Source organism: Ambystoma mexicanum, chromosome 3q, assembly GCF_040938575.1.
Source record: "Ambystoma mexicanum isolate Mex_15411 chromosome 3q, UKY_AmexF1_1, whole genome shotgun sequence".
NCBI lineage: Eukaryota > Metazoa > Chordata > Amphibia > Caudata > Ambystomatidae > Ambystoma > Ambystoma mexicanum.
Window position 1 is genome coordinate 683,152,330 of NC_090926.1, and position 26,569 is coordinate 683,178,898.

General features: G+C 44.4%; 1 protein-coding gene across 2 annotated transcripts in view; it reads left to right on the forward strand.

Annotated features, from left to right (window-relative positions):
- PIK3R6 (phosphoinositide-3-kinase regulatory subunit 6) overlaps positions 1–26,569 on the forward strand; it is a 409,768-nt gene that overhangs the window by 231,433 nt on the left and 151,766 nt on the right. For both annotated transcript variants that reach the window (XM_069654586.1, XM_069654587.1), the window contains exons 6-8: positions 8,464–8,532; positions 13,201–13,333; positions 14,780–14,849. In XM_069654586.1, the coding sequence (XP_069510687.1) occupies positions 8,464–8,532; positions 13,201–13,333; positions 14,780–14,849 (272 nt within the window). The remainder of the gene's footprint in view (positions 1–8,463; positions 8,533–13,200; positions 13,334–14,779; positions 14,850–26,569) is intronic.

Here is a 26,569-nt window from a genome sequence, read left to right on the forward strand (position 1 = left end):
CTGTGGTTAAAACCCTTGGATTCTATCTGGACTCCTCCCTTACTCTCAAGAAGCAGGTCAACTCCCTCGCCTCTTCCACTACCTACACCTGCAAACTCATCCGTGCAGCTAGACCCTACCTCTCCAGCGCCAGCTGCATCACACTAGCTAACGCCCTTATCATGTCCAGGCTAGATTACTGTAATGCCCTGTACTCTGGAACCAACAAATATATCACTGATAAACTTCAAAGACTACAGAACAACGCCTTAAGAGCAGCATTAAATATCCCCTACAGAGAGCACATCACTAACTTCAGGAAAGAGGCTAACTGGTTAAAAATAACGGACAGAATCCTACTTAAAACAGCATCCCTCACATCTAAATTTCTAAACAACCTAGCCCCCCCCCGTATTTTATGGAAAAGGAAAATTACCATGCGACCCACGAGATCTGTAACACCTCCAAACTAGAAATGCCAAGGTTTAAACGCTCCACCGCGGGAGGGACTAGCTTTCCCGTCAAAGCTGCTCAATGCTGGAACAAACTACCACTCGACCTCAGAACGGAACAACCGTACCCAAAATTCAGGCACAAGATAATTAATTGGCTGCGTGCCAATGACACATAACTTCCTACCAATCCACAACTGTACCCATTGCCCCGACACCCTAGACATGCCCTGCTTCCAGGTATATGTTTGTATATATTCTTGTATATAGTTCCTGCTCTTTTTGCTGCTGTGTTTTTATATGCTTATGCCTGTATATAGTCTCACACATGCTTGCTCCTTTTACCAATGTGTTGTATATACTCATGCCAAATATTGTAACAAGCTTAAGTCTTCATGTAAACTGTTGCGCCTGGCTACCCACGGGTTTGGCGCACATTAACAAATAAATAAACAAACAAACAAACCTTTCAATAGGAAAGGGTACCATTTGACTGCTACATGAGTTTCTAGACACAGGGGATAATAGGTAACCCCTCCATCAATCTATAGGAAGATAGTGTGTGCTGGGTCTAGGAATTTAAAAATACTAGTAAAGTCAATGTAACTTTACATTCTCTGGGAAACAGTTGTTGATCCCAGAGAAGGTATTTAAACCTTTTGGAAGTCTAAAAGATGTGTGACAGAGTGGGGAAAATGGCTCACACTCTTTCCAGGTAAAAGAAATCAAGTCCTCAAAATCCAGCAAAGTTGCTGGGGGTCTGTAAGGTGAAGGGAATTAGCATATTCAGGAGAATTCTCCCTAACACTAACTACTGACGAATGGTGGTTGATGGAAATGTATGGAGAGAAAGTGTTGCATGTTTGTGCAATAGTGAACTTGTTGGACATACTCCTAAGAAATCGAGAGGAGAATGCCAAAGATAACTATCTGAGATTTTACCACCAATTAGGCTATTGACGGATGCAACCAAGAACGTACCAACTCACTATCTTTAATGTTGTAAGCTGGGTGAACGAAAAGGACTGATTTTATATGTTAAAATATTTCTATGAAGCTAAAAAACAATAAAATAAATAAATAAAAAATTGCAACTGCTCCTTAATGCTTTCCAAAGATACAGCGGTATTCACTCAAACAACCATATAGGAGCTCAGCCAGGCAGGAGTTGGGGCACTTCCATGTAACCTCATAGCATTTCAACATTTGCTTAAGAAATTCCTGTGACCCTCCATTTTATGTTGCAATCTGAATTTCACCTTTAAAACTGTTCATCCTTTAAGAAATGTGTAGCCAATATAACAAGGATCTTGCAAGCTAAGGCCCCCTCGCGTGAAGTTTCCTGCTTGATTTCTAATTCATCAGGTGCCTTGAAATGCAAATAATGGTGGAGTACATTTTCTATAGAATGAAAAAATACAGATAAACAAAGTTTGCAGCAGCTCTATACATGTCTGCAAAATGAGTAGTTCTGAGGTGAAAAACACTGTGGAGAGCGAAAGCCTCTGCTTATTGTTTTCATCAGTTAATCAATCAATCAGTCCATGTTTATGTTGGAATACTCGAAATCCATAAAAGAAATACCCAAATAAGCACACATGCATTTAAAAATCATTCCACGATTACAAAATGTAAGATTAATTAATACTATGGGACTGTTTTTTTATGTATTTATATTAGGAGATTTCTAAAGCTCTTGCTTTTCCACATGGCAGTTTCAGAGATCTTTTCAGGAAGAAGAGGGTCAAAAGAGGGGGAGGAAAGATGGGGGCGCCAAATGCTGGAAATGGAATGCAGGGGTTCATCAAGTCTGTATCTTAGGTGCAAATTATGGGGTTTCAGTGTTCTTTAGAACTTATTAGGGTCATGTTCCGGACCGAGATGTAGACAGAGGGAGTTACAGCGTTCAGAGGCTTGTATCTCCTCCACGCTTCCCTAAGCGACCTCATAGCCACCCTTGTCAGCCCCAAACCTGTTTCCAAACAAATAAACAATGTACCGACCCCCATCCCGGCCTCATGTAATCACTTCCTGGTCATCACAGGGACCGGGTTAACTGACTCATTGCCTGTGGTCTGTCTGACGACATACTATAGCAATATATGGACGTCTGTGCAGCAAACATGATTGGTACAGCGGAGTGGTAATTTTATGCAAACCATTCAAAATGGTCATTGATGTTGTGGTGTGAGTTTTAAAGATTGTGCTGAAAGTCGTGTTTACGCAAGCGACACCACTTGCTCTCACCATATCCTTCTTCATGGCAGTTTCCCTTTTCTTGGATTGGTGACGGTTACCGTAACTCTATTTCTGAAGTGACATCTTCACCACAAGAAATGCTTACTTCACATATCTATAACAAGTTACTTGTTTAAAGAAGGCAGCATTATCGGACAACCCTTAGGCTTGTCATTAGCAATGTAGCTATTGAAGGACGCGGGTCGTTTTTGGATTAGAAGTTGTCATTTCATTGCCCTTTTGTTTGGTCTCAATGAACCTGTAGACTTTAAGCACAAAGCAGTTGTCTTTTCCCACAAACTTCAGGGGTTAGAGTTATCCTATTAGATTTTTTAAAAAATGGAAATATATGCGCTTCTGGTCATTCCGAGTGGCGGCAATAGCAGGTCATTGCTTGGAGATGATACTGCTTTTCTAACACACAACAACGGTATGATATTTTGAGCTGGTAGACATATGACCTGCTGAGGTCTCCTTGACCTTGCGGATTCGGGAAAGTTCTTAACTTGATTAATTGTTATTTCGTTGTATTTTATTTTGAGTTTTTGTGACGCACTCAGGACAGACATGAGGCAGCTTGAAAGTGCAAGGGCACATAAACAATGGCAGGTAAGTGGCCATGAGAGATATGGCGTCTGCACCTGCCACTTGTGGCCCCAAACAAGTGCATCTTCAGGGATTTACCAGAACTGCAGTTGGCCTGGTTCATTCTGGTGGTGTAGAGTGAAGGAGCCCCTTGTATAGATATCTACTCATCACTAACGGGAGGTGCGCAGTGTTTGTGCAATAGGTTTATTTAGGCGGTGAACGGAGGATAGCACAGGGGCAACGTGTTGGTCTTGGAAGCAGTGGTTCAAATCCCAGATCTGCGCTTAGAAACCAAACTCCAGTATTAAGCGTGTTATAAAAAAAATCTAAAAGTGTTATATGTACACGTTTTGTGCAACAAAAATATATAGGGACTATTGGGATGAAAAACAATTTTGTATTTACCACAAAACTGCTTTTTACAGAAGCTAAACATAATACGCTATTAAAACACACAGTACAAACATAGATACGAAAAGAATATAAACATAATTGAATAACCCTTTTCACAATGAATGGAAGGCTGGGCGACCGCTTTAAGGTAAAACAATCCAACCCACATTTTCTTTTCATATCTTAGGAACTGGTTGCATCTCTTGTCTCTTTTCTCATTTCTCTCGTCTCCTTTGGTCCTCTGAATCGTATCCTGTCTCCCTTTCTCGGCTTGTCCCTCGAGAAATGCCACGTGGGTTCTCCTTCAGTAGCAATACCTTGAACACTGCCCGGCTGACAGACACAGTACAATCTAAAGACTGTCAATACACGTTAATGTGCTAGGTCCTTTTCTCTTTCTTCCCTTTACTTTCATGTCCACTCTGTTTTATATATGATTACATTGTAATCGTAAGTATGTACATTGTATACAGGAACTACTTGGCAAGTGCAAACAACAGCTAGCGCCACCTAGGCATGTTGCGTTGCGGCATCACATCCCATGGCTGGAACATCCCAAACCCCATATTGTAACCTCCCTCCTTACGTCATATGTTAACTTCAGCGTCATGTACAGCACTCCTTTGCTTCCTAGCTACGATCGTGCTCTATAATAACCCAAATACCAAAACCATTTTTTTAATGAGGCAATAACACCCGAGACGGCGGGCCAATACCGCCCAAGGTAATGCCCCCAGGGCCCATAGTTACAGGCCCAACCCATAGTGAGGGCCTTAACGAAGGCCCCGGGGGCATTACCGCGGGCGGTATTAGGCTGCCGTCGAGGGGCTTATTGCCATTAGTATTCCGGGGTCTGCAGGCCTGGGATACTAATTTTCCGGAGTTTGCAGCCCCGGAATACTAATGGCTGACAAAACCTTTTCAAGCTGCATTTTCTTTGCCCTTTGAAAAGGTTTCGTCGCAGTACGCGTTAGTTCTAGGAACACTAGAACACACGTACTGCTTCATTTGTACGGAGCAACAGGGCGCCATTTTGGCCCAACTTGCTCCGTACTAATGAATGGGAGAAAAATAAAAATAAAAAAAGATCACATTGGAAAAGGGAGAAGGGGTTACGTGTGGGCCCATCTCCCTTTCCAAGGCTGCCTTGAAAAAAAAAGAGTACTCGGCACGTGAATGACGTTCGTGCGTCCACGGGATTACACTGTGGTATGGCTCGGAAATGAGCCACTCCACGTTTAGTGTATCCCGTGCACTCACAATGCGGGTACTAATGCAGAGAATTGTCCAGCAACTCTGAGCTGTTCCTGCAGTGGAATAATGCATGTTTCACCTGTCAACAGACTCTAGGATGGGGGAGGGGGAAATGGGTCCAGCAGAGCAAGCTCGTTGTCAGTGAAGAAGACATGTGACTACGGTAAAAAGGCAATTTACAGTGCCTCATAATTGTGACACCTGCACACACAAAGAAACTACTGGGAAACAGAAGATCTTAGTCCCTGGAATGTGTTGTGATTAATGACCCATTGCATCCAACAAACAGATGGCCAGCGACTTTAAGCAAACATTCCCAGTGTCCCAAGCAAAGACAGACAAACCTGCATACGGCCCATAGAAAAACCTCACCCTGAAAACAGAAACTTGCCTCAAAAAAGGGTTACAAGGGCCCAACACAGCGCAAAAGCCCGCTACTGAAAATGAGCATTAAGTTCTGCAACTAGTCCAGAAAATGCACGGACATGTACGATCAGCACGTAAAACAACAATGCCAACGAACAAGTAGCCTTCCATGCATGTTACAGTGTTTCAGGGACCTGCATGAAACCTCAGCACATGCATCCTCGCGCCATCTAATGTCCAAATCACTGCAGGAACTTCAGCCACCATCCATGACGCAGGCATGTTAGTATCTAGGATAGTGGTGGAGGGGTTTTAGCGGCTAACTCAGGGGATTGCAGCAAGACATCAGTGTCCCTGGCAGGCTACCACACTGAGATGAGTAAAAAAGAAATTGGCAAAATGCCTCCCAACGGGGCAGAAATCTTTAAGAGGTCAAAGTGATGCGGTCTAGTGATTGAGATGTCGGCTAGAAGGCCCTTTTATGTGACTATCCCAATCTTCCCAAATGGCCAAATTCTTATCCTTTGAGAATCAGTCTACTTTGCAGTGTTTGGTTTTTTTTAGATCTGGAAAACATATGAGTTTGTGGGAAAAAAGCTAACTGCTACAAGCGCAAACTACACATAAAACATCAGGCCATTTTCAGATCCTCTCCTAACGTCACCAATAGGCAGATGCATGCCTGCACGCAACGCTTAAATCAAGAACACACTGGAAATCGGAGCCAATCAAGTCAGTCTCCTCTTTTTCATCAACATCAGACATAAGACATCAACACCACCTCACAATCACCATAAAATGGGCTTCTGCTTTTAGTCTAACAACAGAATGGAACTTAACCAATTAATTCTACCCCAAAACTTCAACAAGATGACCCCACACCCAGCCTTTCAATATTGTAACGCCTTTAAACTACATTTACTGGCACCCCCTCCTGAGATGGGAATTCTTTTCCTGCTAGCACCACCACCACCATCACCACATTTACATTGGCAGTGCCGTTCAGAACTCATGGCATGGCCTGCTAGACTTTAGCCCTATCACATGCCCTTGCCCATGTCCTTGTTAAGACCAATGCATCGCCCAGTGCCATCATTTAATAGAAGTTGTGTTTCCTCCTCTGGATAATATATTTTCCTCCAAGCAACACCGCCAAGACCATGTAGGATCATAGCAGCACTCAGGGTACTGATCACATATGAGTGAGGGCTCCGGGGGATTGATTTTATTTAGTGAGAGATCATGAGAAGAGATATTTCATTCTTGCAAAAGCTCACAGCGGGAGCTTGCACTCCTGCAAGACGTAGAGTGTGGTTTTCGATTTTTCATTAGAAATTTCAAATGTGAACATTCTGGCCTGTACTCATCAATAATTTCTAAATTAACTCTCCCTCCTCCCCATTAACTCCCGACTAACTCCCCCTAACTCTCCAGTCCCATCAGCCTCTTGTTATTATATGTCCATGACTCTAGTCTAACCTCCCCTTGTCACATCCATCCCAATTGTTCCTGGATTCATTAACTAACACTTGCCTTGATCCCAAAATGAGCAGGGACCTTACTTTTCACCCAAAGGGCTAGAAAAAGGATTCTGTTTCAGCCTCTTTGTGAATCAGGATGGCACTGGGGCGCATGTTCTCTCCTCGTGCCCACTGGGGCAGACACAAGCCTCCAATTGGAGATTAAATATGGACCTCATTATGCCCGTGCTAACAGCTGAAGAAAGGGGCACATGTCATAGCTCTATCACCTCCCACTTATAATAAGTTATAGGAAAACGTTGAATTTACAAGTGCAGTTTTTGTCCAGAAAACTGTACAATCTGTAAAAAGCAAGTTGGTAACTCATGCTGCCACTAAGATAAAAATGTTGTAAGGTTGTCAAAAATTCTTTTGAGAAAGAATATGGCTTTCTAAAGGATACATTTTTTGCCTCCTGGTTAAACAAAAAGACGTGTCCACATTCTGGTGAGCTTCATGTGCTCGATGGTGGATCAAGAAAGTAGTAAAACTAATATCGTTCCGGAAACGAGGTTTTATAGAGGCAGTGTTTTCACAGGTTACCAAATTGTTTTGTACAGGACAATCCAGGGCTTCATCCAAATCACAGACTGCACTATGTCTGGATTCTTTCTCCATCCATTTACCTTCCCCTGTCAACAGAGGGCAACAAGGGCCTATTAGGTCTTAAGGGGATGTAAAGCGGGTTAACAATCTTGCATTGCAGGTATGCTCTGGGCGTTATGACCCTTTTCATGAACTGAGTGCTGATAAAATGCATTATTTTCGTATTTGGGGGTTTTGTGGAGTGCCACGTTGCCTTCTGGCTGTTTCACAACACTGATGAGACTGTATTTAAAGAACTATTTCATTCATAAGAAACAACATGATAAAACATAACATTATATAGACATAATACAACAAAAACAGCTTATAGTAAAAGGAAGATGTACATCAAAATCACAAACTCATGTCAACATTTCCAGGAAAGATGCATTTGGGAACAAAACACAGGTCCTAATAGATCATTGTATTATACCAAACCTAAGAAAGAATGGCACAGATTAGCACATGTAGCATAGTGTAGCATAGCACAACCACATAGCAAAAGCTTGGCACAGCATACCAGACAAATGATAATTTAAGCCGGCAAAACAGCACCGCACAGGCAGCATGTCCCATATGCGTGCTTCACAGAGGGGTTATTTGGTACAATGGGTAGGCCCAGCATGACAAGGGGAACTTTAACAGGACAAGAAAAACTCAAGAGCGAAGAACGTTTTGTGCGAAAAACATTTTCACCCCCCCACCCACTGGCCATACACAGCACCGAACACCCATGCCTCCTCGCACATGCACATATGAAGAAAAAAGCTCCATGCTCAGATCTTCTAGTTTTTGTATTTGCTCATCTGTAGTTTGGCTGGCAAAACAAGCACACACTAAATGGGCCTGTCTCTACCTTGCTTACACATGCACCCCCTTCTTCCAACAGACCTTCACTTTTTCACCACCCCTCTGCCCTCCTCTACATTCATCTCCACTCTCAGGCCAGGACATTGGGGTTAGTGGTCACCCTTCCCCAGCAGATCCATGTCTTTGCTAATTTAAGAAGGATTGAGGGGGAAGAATTGTTCTTCAAATATTTCAATAGTTACAAAGCCAAATAAGCATATCTGGTCCTTTTTTTGCAGGCTGAGAGAGGAGATCATAAACACCACATTGTCCCCCTGCTCCACACCCTCATGTATGCAGTGGTCAAGGTAAGCAATTGCTGGACATTCTTAATACAAGCAAGACATTGTGTTGACCAGTTAGTATAAACTGTGTCATAAAGATTGAGCTGCCTCCCTTTAATGCAGGTGTAACCATTAATTAATATAGTTTCTATCATGTGTTCTTGAGTGAATGATCGAATTAACAAAGTGAGAAGGGTTATTAGTATTGTGGGACCACGTGAGCAAATTACTTTTTCCCTTGTCTCCTTTAAGTGAATGTAAATAGTCTGATGTTCTGCACCAGCTACTACTGATGCCTGTGTAATTGGGAGTTCAGTACTGGACCCACGATTGAAGTGTCCATTCCTGGGTCTGCAGAATGCAGTGGCGTGGATACAGGTTGGGAGTGCAGACAACACAGGAAGGTATTAAAGAAGAGCAGGAAGATGGGGTCATGCTGATTGAAAGAGCCTCATCTGAGTGTGAAGTAGACAGGTTCCTTGGCCCATTGTGGGTTATGTTTGAAGCAGGCTAATTCTTCAGGACAGCTTCCAATGCTCACTCATTCATTGACCACAAAACCTGAAACCATCTGGCAACAATCTCCTTATTTCCTGTGATCTTAACTGCGCAGCAAATAACTAAAAGCCTGGAATTCGCAAAGCTCAGAAAGTGGCAAACAGCTAATCAGCCATTCATAGGATGTGCTCCAAAGGTCTGACATCCACGTCTTCTAGAGAGACCAGAGCCTTGTCCCAGACCTTCTGCATCTCAGGAAGAGGTCTGAATCTTGTCCCAGACCTTCCGCATCTCAGGAAGAGATCTGAGCCTTGTCCCAGAGCTTCTGCATCTCGGGAAGAAGTCCTAAGCCTTGTCCCTGAACTTCTGCTTCTTGGGGAAGAGACATGAGCCTAGTCCCAGATGTTCTGCATCCCAGGAAGAGATCTGAGCCTTGTCCCAGACCTTCCGCATCTCAAGAAGAGATCTGAATCTTGTCCCAGACCTTCCGCATCTCAGGAAGAGATCTGAGCCTTGTCACAGAGCTTCTGCATCTCAAGAAGAGATATGAGCCTTGTCCCAGAGCTTCTGCATCTCGGGAAGAGGTCCTAAGCCTTGTCCCTGAACTTCTGCTTCTTGGGGAAGAGACATGAGCCTAGTCCCAGATGTTCTGCATCCCAGGAAGAGATCTGAGCCTTGTCCCAGAGCTTCTGCATCTCGAGAAGAGGTCTGAGCCTTGGTCCAGAACTTCTGTGTCTCAGGGAAGAGATACAAGCCTAGTCCCAGACCTTCTGCACCTCGGGCAACAGATCCGAGCCTAGTCGCAGATCTTCTGCTTCTTGGGGCAGAGATGTGAGCCTATTCTCAGACATTCTGCATCTCAGGCAAGATATGAGCATAGTTCCAGATCATCCGTGTCTTGGGGAAGAGGTCTGAGCATTGTCTGAGACCTTCTGCATCTCAGCGAAGAGATCTGAGCCTAGTTCCAAACCTTTTGGATCTAAAGAAAGTGACCTGAGCATAGTCCCAGATATCAATCATTTCGGGGAAGAGATATGAGCCTAGCTCCAAATGTTTTGGATCTCGGGGAAGCAATCTGAAACATGTCCCAGACCTTCTTCATCTCGGGCAATACATCAAAACATTTCACTTTCCAAAATATTTCATCATTCAAGAAGGAAGATCATATGTGACTATTGCCCTTTCTAGGGTATAGCCAGAGCTTCCACTTGTAGCCACTTCAGAGCAATATTTCATCCCCTGTGAAGAGGCAGGTTTCACACCCAGAACATCCATGTCCATTGACCTGTCAAAGGGGTCATCCCCACTACTAGAGGGGACCTCCTTCCTCCCCACAGAAGCCAGGTGGAAAAGTTGTCAGCTGCAAAATTGACTGCATAGCTGAGCTATTGCTCCTTTGAAGACATAGGGCCTCATTACAAGTTTGGAGTCAGCCATGGTGCTTTTAGCACCATGGCTGCCTCCAAAATCGGTCCGGGTCGGGGTTCCTTGAATGAGGAATTACCAGGCCATTCCAACCTTGGAGGACCCAGTAATTCTTCATTCAAAATACCCATCCCTTTTCCCATTCAAGCCCTCATAGGGCTCAATGGGAATGGGGAGGGAGCTAATAACGGCCTGTTCATAACAGGCCCGTTATTAGCTCGCTGGTCCTTTAGCGGCTCCTGCTAAGGGACCTCGGAATGTGGCGGTAAGGGGTTAACGCCACCGGCATCCTTACTGGCGCCGTTAACCCATTACCGCCGCACTCATAATGAGGCCCATAGTGTAAGAGTTGGGAGGAAGTGATGACAGCGGGTTTTCACATCTGATACAGCCAGGCTCAGCCACACACTCAATAGTCCCTCTGCTCACTTTCTCCCAACTTCCTCTCAGTTGTTACATGCCAATGCGGAAGAAGCAGACATGGAGGCTAGTTTTTTCTTGAGCGGTGTACCGATAAAGGAACAAGCAGTAATAGAGGATCTTTGCAGACACATTATTTCAGCCATCCTGTCCTATTTCCAGCATGCAGTAATATGAATTTCACTGGAGATGGTTTGCATGTGTGTTGGTCATTCTGAAACCGGACTGGATTTTGCAGCTGACTGCGTGGATGAGCCAAGATCTCCCATGATCATGTCAGCGCATATCACCTCAGATGTTGGTGCCGCCTACATTGCATTGCCCTGTGTGGTAGCCTAGGTATCATCACAAGTGCAGCCAGATATGTGATGTGGTCACTCTCCCTCACCACCTTCCCTCAAAGCCCTTACATCAACTCATTTTTATAAACACCATATCGACGTTATTAGGAGTTTGGTGGTAATTTGGCAGGAAATCTTCCGAATTACCTCCAAACTCTATTATCATCACCACCACTTGTCCCATGGGTTTACCACGGGATTACAAGTGGTGGTAGGGCAGTGTAATTGCCCATTTGTTTGTAGTCCATAGGACTCCATGAGGTTTTCGGTGAAATTACCACCATCGGTAATTCTGCTGCGTTAATTCCGTTGATTCTTTGCAGGAAAGTGGAAGATTTTCCTCCTGTTTTTGCTGGAGGTAAATCTTTCACAATACCACCAGACTCATAGTATGGTAGTATGATAATAGAGCCGTAACAGAATTACTGCCACTTTACCGCCACTTTTACCCACACCGCCATGCTTGTAATGAGGCCCATGTGTTTCAATCTGGGCTTCGAAACATTGCTTTTATTCACCTTCTGGTGAGGATCTGAAACCTGCGTGTTTCGTGGTCTTTTTGTGCTGTGTCACAAACACTTTCAGTTCAGCTTCATGGCTTTTCTCAGAGTAGCTCTGGGAGCGGATTCACAGGGAACTCCCTACCCTCCTATGCACACATGGCGATGCCTATACTTGGTAAAGGGCATCTTTTTGGTCAAATGTTGTGTTGGAGGTCGTAGTACTGCCATACTTCACTTTAAACCACACCACACGTTTCATCATTGTTGTCTTTACGTGTACCTTGCAGGATAGTCCCTAGCCCAATTTTCTAAGACTCAAAATAATTATGCTCAGAAATAGAAAGAGAAGTGGCTGTATTGTTTTATGGCTATTCTCTATCTCTCCTCCGCTGCCCTCCATTCCCTCTGCCCTCTTTTGTCTCCATTCCTCTTCTGCAATATTGGTGCTCTGGGGTGACTTGGTAAGCTTGTTGCGTGCTACCGAAACCTCAGATAAGTTGAACACAGCACACGCAAAGGAACCTATCATGTATACTGGTTCGACAGGATCCTGAGGGTTGGAATGTACGGTATCGGTTCCCATGAATCCGTGAAGTTGACTCACTCCACAGCTCATCCGCAGTCTTTTCCACGGTCGGACATCTTACTGTAAGTGGCATTTTTCTTTGGTTGCATAAAAGCAACGCTTTTCTGCTCACAGAATAAAGAGAGGGGCGGTGCTTCAATGCTCCATCTCTTTGGGATCTCCAGCGGTAAGTACTTAGGTCTTGAGCAATGCAAGAAGTGCAAAACAAAACAATGACGCGTCATTCCAAGTCCAAGGGCATAATAGGGTGCCTTAAATGCCCGAGCTGCCTTATGAAATTGGCTAAAAAAGTTAGCCAATCAAAATGATAGAAAATGTTGTGTTACTGTGGTTGCGTAGAAGGTTACATGGGCTCTGGTTTGTTGGCCACATCCTTAGTTTCTACCTGGTGGAGCGCTAAACTGTTCTGATCACTCCAATTGGCCAAACTATTGGGAGTTGCAGCCAATTTCCTTTCCTCTATGTCCTAGTACGAAGTACAAACATGCATTCCGTGCCAGTGGTTGCAGTAAAATCCACTGTGATTTTACACAGTTTCCCTGTGGACGGGATGTTCTGGCTCATCCAGAGCAGTGCGAAGGGTAAATTGTCTTTACAAACTAGAAGAATTGCAAATATCTTCACATGGAGAGCTGGATATCAGATATGGCCAGACTACCGACCTCATGAAGAGTCGTATCTTTTATGCAGTGGGAGAGAGGACTACTTTACAGGATGACCTGTGGGATTCCTGGACTTCACTAAGGACCAGTAGTAGTGAGTTCAGCCTGGTATGTTGATGACTGACGCTGCTATATGTATTAAGAGGTAGTTATGCAATGTATACATATAGGTTTTTGAGACATCCCATGCAGTTTTTTATTTTTTGAATACAATAAGGTTCATAACATGCACATTTATCTCTCCTGGATCTTTTCAGGCACCTTATATTTCTGATGATCTCTCCGAAAGAGTGTACACTTTCTGCAAAAAGCTCTTAACTCTCCCTAAACCTTATTGCGCCATTGGCTTGGACTATGCAAAGCAGATGAAAAGGGAAAGGAAAACGCCAGGTATGTCTTGTGTTATTGTCTCTTGCTGTCTGCTATCAGCTGCTTTGCATGATTCCACCTCAGGTCCCCATTTACATGCCACATGTGTATCATGTAATACCTCCCCACTCACTTCTCTGAGTGCCACAGCTTGCTCGGGGGCTGCAGATTGTTTGAGGTTCAGGTGTGATTGAGTTAAACCCCTCGTCCTCTATAAGAACCTAACACGACCTTCAGCTATATCCTCAAATGAGGTTTAACACATCAATTAACCTGCGGAGCGTCTGTCAAAATTGAAGAGTAACATCCGTGTTCCCTACACCACGAGCATGATGTTACATGATGCACAAAATGCAACCAGCAGCAGACAGACAATGGTGTGCCTGCTAATGTGTTTATGTACGTAGATGATGTGTGTAGCACAAATCCAGCTAGGCCACAACAGAGAACTGTATGATACAGGGAGCGTTACATAGAGTGGAGGGTAGAATCGTCTTGTCAGTCGGTGTGCTTCAGTGAAGCCAGAGCACATTTCTACTCATTCACCATAGTCTAAAGCAGGAGGGTTACCCAGAAGCCTCTAGATTCCTCTGGAGCCTTTCCTTGGCATAGCCTAGAAGAGTGAGGATGCCCTGGGACAACGGTTTGTGTAGACCACCCGCCGGTATCTGCATGGTTATGGAAGCTGATGTACCATACCATGCAAGTACTAGAAATGTTTCACATTCAATATAATATGTACTAGTCTTCCCTGTTCTGGCACAGCACAGCAAGCCATCTTTTCCGAAGGGTCTGTAAAATATTCAACAGTATATGGCTTGGTTATAGAATCCCTTCCTTTGAAACGGTCCAGGTCCTGCTTTTTATCTTCAACATATTCAATTGCATCACTAGTTAAATGATGAAATGACGTACACTCTTTTAGTCTAGAGAAAAGGTCACTATTGAATTACTGTTTCCCTTCCTCAGTTTGTCCATTGATGTGTTCTTTGTTGAGACTGTGTATGCATCAGGTCATTATAAGGACAGTTGTTACATTGGGGAGTTTCCAGCACAAGGGTGTTGTTCTTGGGTAGGACATGCAAGACACCAAGCTGTGTGAGTAGTCGCAAACCTCTCCTATTTGATCCAGTCATTACTTTTTCCTAGGCTTTTAAGAATAAAGTGTGGTACAATAAAATACCTCTGCATCACGACCAGGGTTTGGTGGCAGGTTTTGTGACCTGAAATTCACTAGAGTTCTACCATATGTGTATATTATCTTAAAGGCAGCTACTCAGACACTGCTAGATTGTATTTGGCGACCAGTCATCATCGGCAAAACTGAGCCCAGCCGACATTCCTTGGAACCCTTTATTTGATGGTTAAAGTGTTCTTAGTTCAGCCATTTGATCAGTAAACTAGTTGTAGTCAGGGGTGTACTGGTTGAAATGCTGCTGCTGACCATGTTTGTTGTCTTTTTGTCAGGCTTGTTATACCAAAGAATGGTTATTGCTGAACAGAGTCTAAAGAACGACTCCTACCAACATCAGGAAAAGTAAGTAAGATTTATATAGCAAAGATTGATGTTTTTTAGAATGGTGCACTGACCAGGTTTAGAGTGGTCTAATTCATTCCCTAAATGTGTAGAAACGTTCGTGTGAATGCTGTTAATTCCTGGTATGTCTCTGTAGCTCCCCTTTGTTGGGTAACACAACATAACATAAAAGGTGTATTTGTAGAGCGCATGTTTCCCCCCCAGAGGGGCATCTTGGTGCTATTGACCGATAACTGATGTTACCCAACTTAATGGTACTCATTTTATCGACCTCAGAAGGATGAAGGGATAAGTGGACCATGGTTTGGGTGAAGAAGGAATGTAGTTTTCTTTTTTCTCTGTGGAACTCGAGTCGGCCGTCTCATGATACCCCTGCTACATCCCCCAGACCCTTGAGACAGGAATCGGAACCTAAATCAGTGACATGCCAACACACTGTAAACACTAAATGATTCCCAGACTGCCAGCTTAACTGCCTACACCTGGTTTAGAGTGCAACTGACAGATTCATTGCAGACCTATAAAAAGAGGCCACTGGCTACAGGTCAGAGCTAGGATACAGGCCCAGATCTTTCCTAGATTCACAAGGCTCTTTACATGTTTCTCAGCCACGTGGCTGAGAATCCTCAGACACCTTTTTAAAACAGTGACACGCATGTAGTCATTCATCTTCTTGTGGCTGTTTACAGGTCACTCAATGAGTAAATGGGCAGTGGATGTCATTTCCTGGCCTCCATTTTAGAATTGTTTCTGCTTCGTTGGTTTCTGGATTTGCGTGATAGAGTTTCTGCCATTATCATCGTGTCAGGTGGAATTTCGACAATGTTCATCAAACCGTGGCATTACTATGATTCATCCACAGCTACAGGAATGATATTTACTAAAGGCTGTCAGGGTTAACCATCCTGCTCATAAAACCGTATTGCCCACCGAGAAAACCGAAGACTGCTGCCCCCTTGCTCATCCTCCCTTTCCCTTCAAACTTGAGTGCAGAAAAACAAAAAGAGCAAACTTCTCCCTTTAAGCCCTCGAACAAATGCCCTCGAAAGAATATTGGTTCAGAGGACCCACAGTAAGAGTGCCCCTACCATGACATTCATAATGGCAAACTGTCTTGTGTGCCACCTAAACCTGGCAACAAAGCACACAAAGGTCTTAGAACGTGATACTCGTTTTTAAAGAAATACAACTGTTTCGTTACCTGGGACCTCTCCCCTAAAAAAAGAACAAAATGTTCTCAGAGATATTTCTCATCAAAGGAACACAAAAGGGTTAAGCACTGGAATCCAACCCCTTTGGGACAGAACAATGTAATTCCCTTGGCATAGAAGATAAACGGGCCCGTTCACGATCCTCCTGCCTAATTCCATCTACAGCCGCCTCCTTTATTATGTAGGCATGTTCGGAGTCATGTATCATGGTACAGCTACCATCGTTCTCATCCACAGCCATTACATCATTGCATCCTCCTTTCATCAGGACCAGCATGTCCTGTTGACATAAAGCAAGTCCTACTCACAGGCTCCTCGCTGAGCAGTCCAGACCCCCTCGCTGAGCAGTCCAGACCCCTGTCGGGAGATTGCTCTTCCTCTTTAATTCGGTCTGCACTCATTGCCTTCATCAGCCCACATGTTAACAGTGGGTCTTCTCTCACCTAGGGCTTCTATCCATCAGAAAAATGTCTCCCTCCAACCTAGACCCGAGAATGACACCATTCCTCAAAGTTTGATGAAAGGATTTTGTGTCACCTCAAAGAACATTTGCAAATTCAGATGCATTATATGAGAATTTTCAGTTCAGGGTCCAAAGGCCGTGTTCAAAACACTGACTTTGCAGATTCCAGGGCTCAAAGACTGAACCCGCAAGGTCAGCCTTTTGTTTACACCCATCTCCTGGTCCCTTTTGGTGGTGTGGGGAGGAGCCTACGCTGCGCCTCTCGACCACCCTCCACCCGCAGGCCCACTCCACACTTACCTGCTACGGGCATCAGCCTCCAGCTGCTTCCTTCTTGCCCCCAAAGCCTGAGGAACAGCATTTCGCCCGTTTGCACCTCGGACCTCTGAGGGTACGGTATCGAGACCGGAAATGGAGTGCTCATTAGGTTACCATGGAACTGTCTGACATATGAGATGACAGATCATGTATTCTACTTTCAAAGTGTGGCCAAAGAATGTGATCTTTGCCTTCAAGCTAGATGACAGTCATATTCCTAAATAAGGAACTATTGTTATGCCCCCCCTCAATGAAAAAGTGACAAATTAGTAAATGTATGACTTCAGAGTAGCCCTCTCCAGAGAAGCTCTCCAACGCATCAGTGCCAAATCGCAGTCTTCTCCAGTAGTATGACTACAGTCTCTTCTTTTCAATATAATAAACAAAATTAAAAAGTAAGTAGATGGTATGGCCTTTAATGTTGTTTTTCCCTTGTTATTGACATCTTAGTCTTATGATTTAGGGACATTTGTGATAACAGTATTAATCTACAAAAGGTCAAACAAGCAGTAGAAATCTCATCGAATCCCATAACATGGGATATTTTTTAACACATTACGCTGCAATATAGATGGGTGGGTTGGCTTAGGGTAATAAATATGGCGGAGGGAGGTGGAGGGGCGGGTGCAGGAGCCTCCCCCGACATTAAATTGCAGTGAAATGCATTTAAAAGAAAAATAAATTAGATGATTTGGGATTCCTAAAAGAAAATCGCTGTATTCACATAGATCCAAACTCCCTTGCTGCTAGAAGGAGGCCTTGTCCTCTATGTAGGTCAGGTCATTGACTATGGGTCTCCACAATGGTCCCGCAGGGTAGTGTTTGGAGGGGAAGCCTTATTAAAGCTCTATGACTTCCGGTTTGAAGTATAGGCAACAATCCTGGATATACCTTTTAAAGGGACACAGGCCTACAAGCTGTACAAGGTGAAATTGATGGTGATGGCCTAACAGTAAAGGGCCAGTTATCTGCCTACAAAGCCCCTAGAGGAAACCGAAGCATCTTTATTGAGCCGCATCTACTGCTTCATTTTTCTGCAAAACGTACTCAGTGCAAAGCCTGCCCTTTCATCAGCTCACAAACTTCAGAGAGCTCTACGAGCTGCCTAACATCACCAGAAAATCTCCTGACTTCACCCGCAATCCCTTTAGGGCCACAACACCTGCATGGGAGGAGGGGTTTCAAAGTACACTATATGCCTGAAGAAAGATGGCATTAAACGGGCGTGTTCTGCGGATCCACAAATCTGTTCACAATCCACAGTTTACCAGCATACCTTTTAGTTATTCTCCAAATTTAAACCCTCTGCCCATTGTGTACTTAAGGGAGTCGATTGGGTGGCGCCCTAATGAACAGAGAAATCGAGGAGTATTCTGAAGATATTTATGTCCAGAAAAAGAAGCTCTTACGTCCTTTCTAGAATCCCAGATCCTGTACATTCTAATCCATACCAAGCACAGGAAGTATCTGAGATTTAACTTGGTAATCAAGCATTATCAATTCAAGAACCTTGGGCTTATATCAGCATGAAGGCTGTTATCAAAATGCTTGGCCAATGTGGTTGCTCATTTCAGCAGAAAAGACATCCTTGTCTACTTGAACATAATGCATTGGCTAGGTTGCAACAAGCGTCAGAAACTAGGGCAATGCTGGTAATTTGATACTCCCTGGTGCACTCTGGAAGTGTTGAAAAGCAAATTCTCAGCTCATCCAAGATGATTAATTTTCAAGAGGTTACCTTCAGAACCTGATGGCCACATTGACACCAAACGATGATAACGCCACCTATTCTATTCAGCTTTCTTTCTACAGGAAGGAACTTGCTAAATCATGCAGAGAAAGTCCCTGTTCGGAATATGATGTCAGTCGTCAATTTAATCCCTCACTAATGTCTACAATGAGGACCCTGTGATAATCAGAGAAGACCAGAATATATTTTACCCCCAGCCTAAACCATAGGATGTGTCAAACAGTGGTTAAGCATGGTCAGCTCCATCAAAAGCATGCCCCGTTGAAGAGCCTATTTTCTAAGATACCATTTTGAAAGGTGCATCTCTTCAAAGTTGTTCTGCTCATCAATGTGTCTTCTTCATTTAGTGCTGAGAGGTCCCACTGTGCAAGTAATCATACATCAATTATACATCATTATGCATCTTGCAGCTATATGTACGTTGTCTTGCTTGAAAGGTTGGGCCAATGGGCAATGCCAAAAATACTGCACATTCACAAACAAGGGAGAGGAGGAATCATACTGTACGCTAGCATTAAAAGGCCATCGGCTTTGAAGTTTACCACTCAGATATCGGGTTTCTCTTTCTGTAGACGTGTAGCAGGAGGAAAGAACATCACAGCTGACATTTTGCACAGACCTCAAATACTACAATGAATGGAAATTGAATCAGTTTCAGGGGACAACATATTTGGAATATGGCGAACACCATTGATTTTCCCTTCCTATTGGTCAAAACTAAAAATGGCGAAGCTTCGCATTCATATCACTCCAGCCAAATTCAGGTCACTTAACTTGCGCAACAAAATTATTGAAAAACACACGAATATACACATACAATTAACTTGACCGAAACAAAATTCTGTACTAAGTCCTCGACCTCTACACCCTACGTCAATATTGTAACATCAATAAGTTAAGCACTTAGATCAGACTTGTCCAACTCCAGGCCTCGAGGGCCAGAAACATGTTGGATTTTCAGGATACCCCTCATGAATATTCACGAGATAGCTTTGCATCCAATGTATTCTAAGTTTGCATTCTAAATCTATGCACATTTTTTCTCATGAATCTTACTGACGGCAGGAGACCTTGAGTGATAGGGAGGGGGATGCATCCCGTGACAATTTTTGCTTCTTTGAATTGGAAAACTAGATGTGGAAGATAGATTTGATTAGCCCTGATTTGAAAAGGACACCTGTGTGTCGAAACACGTGTTATCTGGAAAGGGCAACATATTAAACACATACCTTTTTCACCAGAACTAAGTGCGGCGCAGTTCCTAAAGTGTGGAGCATTACTGTCTACTATGTTTTGGCACAGCACTCACTTGTTTCCTGCACATCGATTCTATCTCCTTGTTCTGTATTTAGAAGAGGTTTAAATGAATAAGAGACATTGGGCCTCATTCCGAGTATGGCGGTAAGGGATAGCGGCCACCGGTAACGAGACCGGTGGCGGTGATCCCTTACTGCCATACTCCGAGTTCCCTTTTCGCCCTCGCCCTTAACGCCTGCTTTGAGCAGGTGTTAAAGTCGAGGGCGCAAAGGGGCCTCCAAGCCAATAACGGTGACCGTAATGAACGGTCACCGTTATTTGCATCTTCCCCATTCCCATTGAGCCCTATGGGGGCTCATTTGGGAATGGGGAAGAGCCTTGGTGAATGGGGAATTACCGCCCTGCCAACCTTGGAATGGGGCGGTGATTCCGCCATCCACCAAGGCGCTGCCGGTCCGGGTACGGCGTCAACCAAGGCGTTAATAGCGCCATTGGTTAGCGCCGTACTCGGAATGAGGCCCATTAACTGGTTTTGGTACCCACAAAATATTAAATATGATGAAATAATAAACAAATTCAGTTTGGTTTGGAATACAGAGTAGTTTTCTTGATTTAATGGAAAAAGTGGCGAAGCGCTAGTGGCGTGGAGTCATACTTTAGGTTGACGGTGTGACGCCTCGGATAGGTAGTTTGTATCATGTTTTAGTGGCATGTTCACACCACCCAAACTTCCCACCAGAGATTGGGTGAGCCTACAGGGACCAAGGCATCCCATGTGCAATGCCCTGGGGCATTCAGGCAGCCCCCAGCAAGGGTAAGTCCCCAGCTATCACTTGTCTCCACCGTCCATGACACTCAGGCCATGTCGGTGGATATTTCAGAGTTTACCGGTATGTCTTTCTTTGTCTCGGGAGGATAGCTCAGGAGCAACACGCTCCTCTTGGAAGCAAGACGATGTGAAGCAACACAGGTTCCCTCCCCGGTCCGTGCTTAGAAACCTCTGGGTATTAAGCATGTTATAAATAACCCATTACAAAAAAATAGAACGCAGTAGTGACTTTAAACAAAGTTTAACTTAACAAAGAGTTCTATTGAATAATTCGTAATGGCAGCTACGACCTAAAATTACATTTAATCACTTAATTAAAAATGTGCTTTTTTTATTTGTGAAACTTGATTACATTTCTCGCCATAGCTTCCAACAATCACTGGGGAATCCAAACATGCCGCATTTTTTTTTTTTTTGCAAATGATAATCGTTTGTAATGGTCCCAGCATTGCCTTCATGGCCGTGCCTTTTCCAGCCTCTGTATCATAATTAACCGTTTACTTAATTCCCTGAGGTCTTGTGATTTTCTTTTCTTCAAATAAACGCAGAACAATTGAATTCGAGGTCAGAATCTGCAGCTTTCCCAAAGAAGCCACTTGCAGCCAATGACACGACGCATGCGTGTGCAGGCCCAAGGATAACTCTCGAATGCCACGACGCATGCGTGTGCAGGCCCAAGGATAACTCTCGAATGCCACGACGCATGCGTGTGCAGGCCTACGATATCTCTCAGAGAGAGTCCCATTGGGGGGCCGTGGAAGAAGGGGGCAGGGAGGTGCGGAAGAGACCTTCCTGGCGGCATGCCAGAAGGAAGGAACCATGAAGAAAAATATCATGCTTGGGCTATTTCGGGAAAATGTGTGCAGCAGATCGTTCGACAGATATGCAGCCGAATTCACAGGCGTGCTCTCACACCACCACCATGAGCTCTGTACGTACAGAGCAGTTCCCTGAAACCATATGCACTGGAAGCACACATGCTGCTTTTCATAGGCAGGTTTTCTTACCAGAAATCAGATCACAACCCTGGTTACACATTTACAGCTCTGCATGCAGCGAGTACATTCCAGACCTACCCCCTGGCGCAGGGAACTCCTCCTTCCATCTCTCCTTTCGGTGCTGTGCCTATACCTGGGGGAGCCAGACATTTCATGGGAAAGGCCGATCCTTCCATCTCTCCTTTCGGCGCTGTGCCTATACCTGGGGGAGCCAGACATTTCATGGGAAAGGCCGATCCTGGGGTCTGGCCTGGCTCCAAGGGTCCAACGCGAGGCGAGCCTGGGAAATGGTTGTGCAAAACAGGGGTTTTAGGGTTGTCAGGGTAAAAAAAAAGGCGCAGTGGGAAAGGAAAGGGATTGGGGCAATATAAGGGACTAGGGTGAGAAAAGGGGCTTAACTATGGACCCCAGGGTCATTACATTAGGCAGTAATGGCCGGCAGAATTGAGGCTTATTGCCACATTAGAGTCTGATGTGAGAGCGCTTAGTTCCCTGAAACAATTTGCTTAAGTATACAGTGGCATGAGGACAATAGATATCGCTAGACTGGGCACTTGCCACAGGCTCTTTCTCCCCTCCCCCCAAAAATGCTGGGCTATGTTGACTTGACTTGACTTGGCTGACCTACAGAGCCATGGCCGGACAGAACAGGACACCGACATTAAAAGGCGCCTCGCCTTCGCTGTTAAAAAACGTAAATAATTTGATTGTTAGCACCTGCAGTCATATGCATACATTTTTAGGCAATTGAAATAGTGATGGGGTGTTAGCACTTACATGCCAGGGGAGTGATTGGAAAGGGGGTGGGGGAACAGGAGACAGCTCATTGTCACAGCAGTCCTTAAGTGTGTGGTCTGAGACGTGGAGAGAGTTAACTGCTTGGAACATTGAAGCTTCACCAGAATAGTGTCATTAGAATGCATAAAGAAGTTAGATGCCACAACACAAGTACGTTTGCCCCTCCCCCACAGTCTCTGAAGTTAGCGCCTCTCCCAACATTTGAAGGGTTATCACGCCCAACCGAAATGTTAGCCTAGTTGTACCATTGCCGTGAATTTATTGAACACATCTCTTCATGTGCTGTGTGGTACTCACAGGAAGTCCAAGCTACAACAGACCTAGGCCAGTCCAAACCCAGGTCAGACTGGGCTGTTACACCCTCCTGCCTCCCATCGTACGGCACACACGTCTTTCACAGGGCTTGTGCAAAGGTGCTTGACACCAGTGGTAAATTCATATGTTGGCTCTCTCCACTTGCCATGGGGGCCATATGGTCGGCATCTATTGTAATAATAACATCCTGCACTAATAGATGCTGTGATTCCATTTAATAATACTCACTCTGGGAAGGGTGGAGGGCTGAGGGGCCCTTGCCAGAATCCCACTTTACGTATTGAAGGCCAAACTCATAGTTGAGGCAAGGACTTAACTCGTGACCTACCCACCAGGATATCGCTTTATTCAGTATTCTTTTTCTCCCGTGGCACATGGGCAACCATTTTTGATCTTCTGGGTGAAGTGAAATATGTCCCTGAATGGCCCTGCCCTATTCAGAGCGAAGACGCTCCTTGGATGCTTAAAGCCAACATTTCAGGATGCTGTGTGTACTAGAGTGCAAAGGAACATATGTGGATGTGTGCCAAATGATGATCCATTCACATACCCTCTATCATTGTCATTCATTTATCAATCCTCATGTTCATACTCATCCATCCACCCACCCCTCCTGCACCTTCTCTCCACTCGGTCTGTTTTCCTCTCGACATATCCCCCATCTGCATTAGTGTGTCTGTGTGCATGGACATGCTTTCCCCATATACAACAGACAGAACATTTGGTTTTCTCCATTATTGTTTTCTAATTCACGTGTTTAACATCTCTGTAATTGAATTCCGTACAAAATGGAAGCCAGTGGTTAGGTAAGGGGAGCCAGGTGGGATCTTCCTCACTTCTGTTTTTCAAGGCTGAGACAACCTGTCAGGCGTAGCAGCCATTTTGATTTCTCATATTGCCAGTGTAGGCAGGAGGAGTTGGAAGAGAGACTCAGAGATGTTCAAAGTGAAAAAACGGGTCATCAGCAAATCTGTGCTCTTCAGTTCCTGTGTCTCTATGAATCCGCACATGGATATTGCCCTGCAGATGGGGCCAAGCATATCAGGTTTGGATGCTTTATCATCTTGCCTTAGAGGGCCCAAACATTGCTTTAAGACCCAAGCACTTAGACGCACCAGATATGAATTTGGTAGACATGTCCCGCTGATCCTCCTTAAGGGTAGAGGTCTTTGGAAGCTTCCCAACATCGAAAGACAAGTACTCTAACCAGCTTGGAGAACACTGTCCAGTGCGACTCGACACGACCATCACAGCTGTAAATACTATTCAAAAGATTCAACTAACTGCTGCTGCAGGAGTGCTCTTGTGATTAGCGTATCCCACGGAAAGCTGGCGTACAGTAGGTCGGTGATGTTAATAATGTTGTTAGTACCAACAACAACTTTGCGGGTTTACAGTTTCAGGGCCCGTGCAGTCTTCGTTGTATGGCGCCTTTCCTTCTCATCTGGGCCAAACTACTAATATTCCATTATTATGCTGGAAATCAAAGCGGTACATTTTCAAACTCCTCTGGGATTTATTAACAGTCCTTTCCCCAAGGCATTCAAACTGGCTATCGATATACAACATGATAAAAGTGCTCCTACTCATTCTCGTTCATGGGACTTTACTATGCCTATTGGGATATGCCTAGCCATGGGTTCAGCTGATGACTTCTGCATCAAGTTATGGTAGACCTGTGCAAAGGAACTCCTTCCAGGCACAGGTTCTAACCCATGTATAAAGGAAATGCCATTGCACCCAAATGCACCGGACTAGTTATCATCTTCCACTCTGCAAAATCCTGATGGAGCTGTTGGTGTTGGCCCCGGGCCTCAAAGGAACAGCACTTAGGCAAGACAAATGGTGCCAGAGCTCAGATCCATCTTGTTCCTACCCAATTCCTCCCCCATACCATGATCCACATCTGACAAACATCTGGAGTCGGAGATACCAATATGCACGTTTATCTCGCTAAACACGAGGCCAACACGTCTAGAAGAGCTGTGTAATTCTCATGGCACCCAGTCATTTATAGGTATTTACAGCACAACACTCATGTAGAACAGTGGCTGCTACAGCTTGAGCCAATCAAGCAAGCCGACCAACCCAAGGATGGTTTGGGGGTGTTCTGCCTTCAAATGATGTGGTTTAACTTGTTGCTTTAGAACATTTGCAGAACATTTTTCAGAGCAAAATAGGTATAGAGCCGCAGGGGTGGACACATGAAAGATTCCTGTGAAGCATAGGCCAGGTCACCAACAATAAAGAGATGGGCACAGCAATGAATCATGTTTGTGCCCGTACATTCTGCTCCCACTGAATAGAATGCATATTTGTCAAAAAAGGCAGTGGCTAATGCAATGTGCTTGTATGGCAGTAGAAATTACATCATTTTTAAATATTGTGCCATAAATTAATTGAAGGAACATCACTGTTTCTATTCAGGTTAGTTAATAAGAATTGCTGGAATATTGAATATTATCTATTAGGCGACCTGACCTACAAGGCATATCTACGTTTTGCAGAAATGAGCCTGCACGTATGTGAGGAGGCAGGAGTGTTGGTTAACAGTGAAAGCGGATCCTCACTAAACACTTCCAGACAAAATATCAATGGCTATTTTCTTGTAGTTTTTAGTAGTTGGTTTATTAGGTGGTGCATTGGCATCACCTATAAGACGAAACTATTGCATTAGAGTACAAATAGGAAGACATGACATATGAGGAGGGCCACACAGCTTGTAGGTGCTGTTTGGATATTTGCCCACCAATTGAATGCCCATGGCCATGCTAATCCCCATGGTCATTCCCACCTAGTCCCTGCCACTCCGTGCACAGAATACCTCCTCATGGGAAATATTTGAGCTTGCGTTAATCAAGTCTTAGTATCAAACTTTGCTCTCAAAGTGACTACTGGTGTTCCTTCAAAGCAACCTTCTGAGAGTTAATGAAAAGTCTACCTTCAGCTTCTCCATATATAAGCTCTATGCATGTCCTTCATTGCAGTCATGTTAAAAACAAGCCAACAGTTTTGGCTTGAGTATAAGTATTAGGAATCTACCAGGTACTGCTATTATAGGCACCATTTTGCAGTTGCTACTATCAATGGCCAGTTAATACCACTATGACAATGCCTGGCAAGAGCCTTTCCCATGCCTTCACAAAATCCCAAGCTGTTGGCATTGCCAATGCTTGTCTGACAGTTACTTCTTATAGTGGTTTTATGCACGCAAAATTGTGCCAAATAGGTGGACTTAACCACAGACATGAGGTAATTTGCGTGGGACATATAGGTGATGTGGGGAAGCTGGGATTGGAAGATGGGTCACCTGGTTCTAAATTCTGAAGCACATCCCACAACAGTTTGACACCAATGAATTGACAGAGCAAGCAGAGCACATTCCCACATTGTACTCCCAGTTTGGCCAGAGAGGTGGATTGAGGCACAAAGAGAGCGGGCGACTTGCATTGGATCACACAGTGTAAGTGATGTGTGGAAGTCAGAATTGGAACCCTTGCCTCTGTCCTCCATATTCTGCATCCAAATTAAGTGCCAGGGCAAGCCGGTGCAATTCCAGCAGTTCCATTTGCCAGAATTATGAACTCAGGCACAGTGATATAAGGTTATTTACTAGGGGTCTGCAACCAGTTGCTCTCTGGATTTATTTTACTATGATTCCCATGATCTCACACCATTGGTTATCCTTGCAGAGGTTAATGGTAGTTGAAGTCCAAAAGATCTGGAGAGCCACATTTTGCAGACCCCTGACCTAGAATCAAACAATGTGGGTGATGTTGAA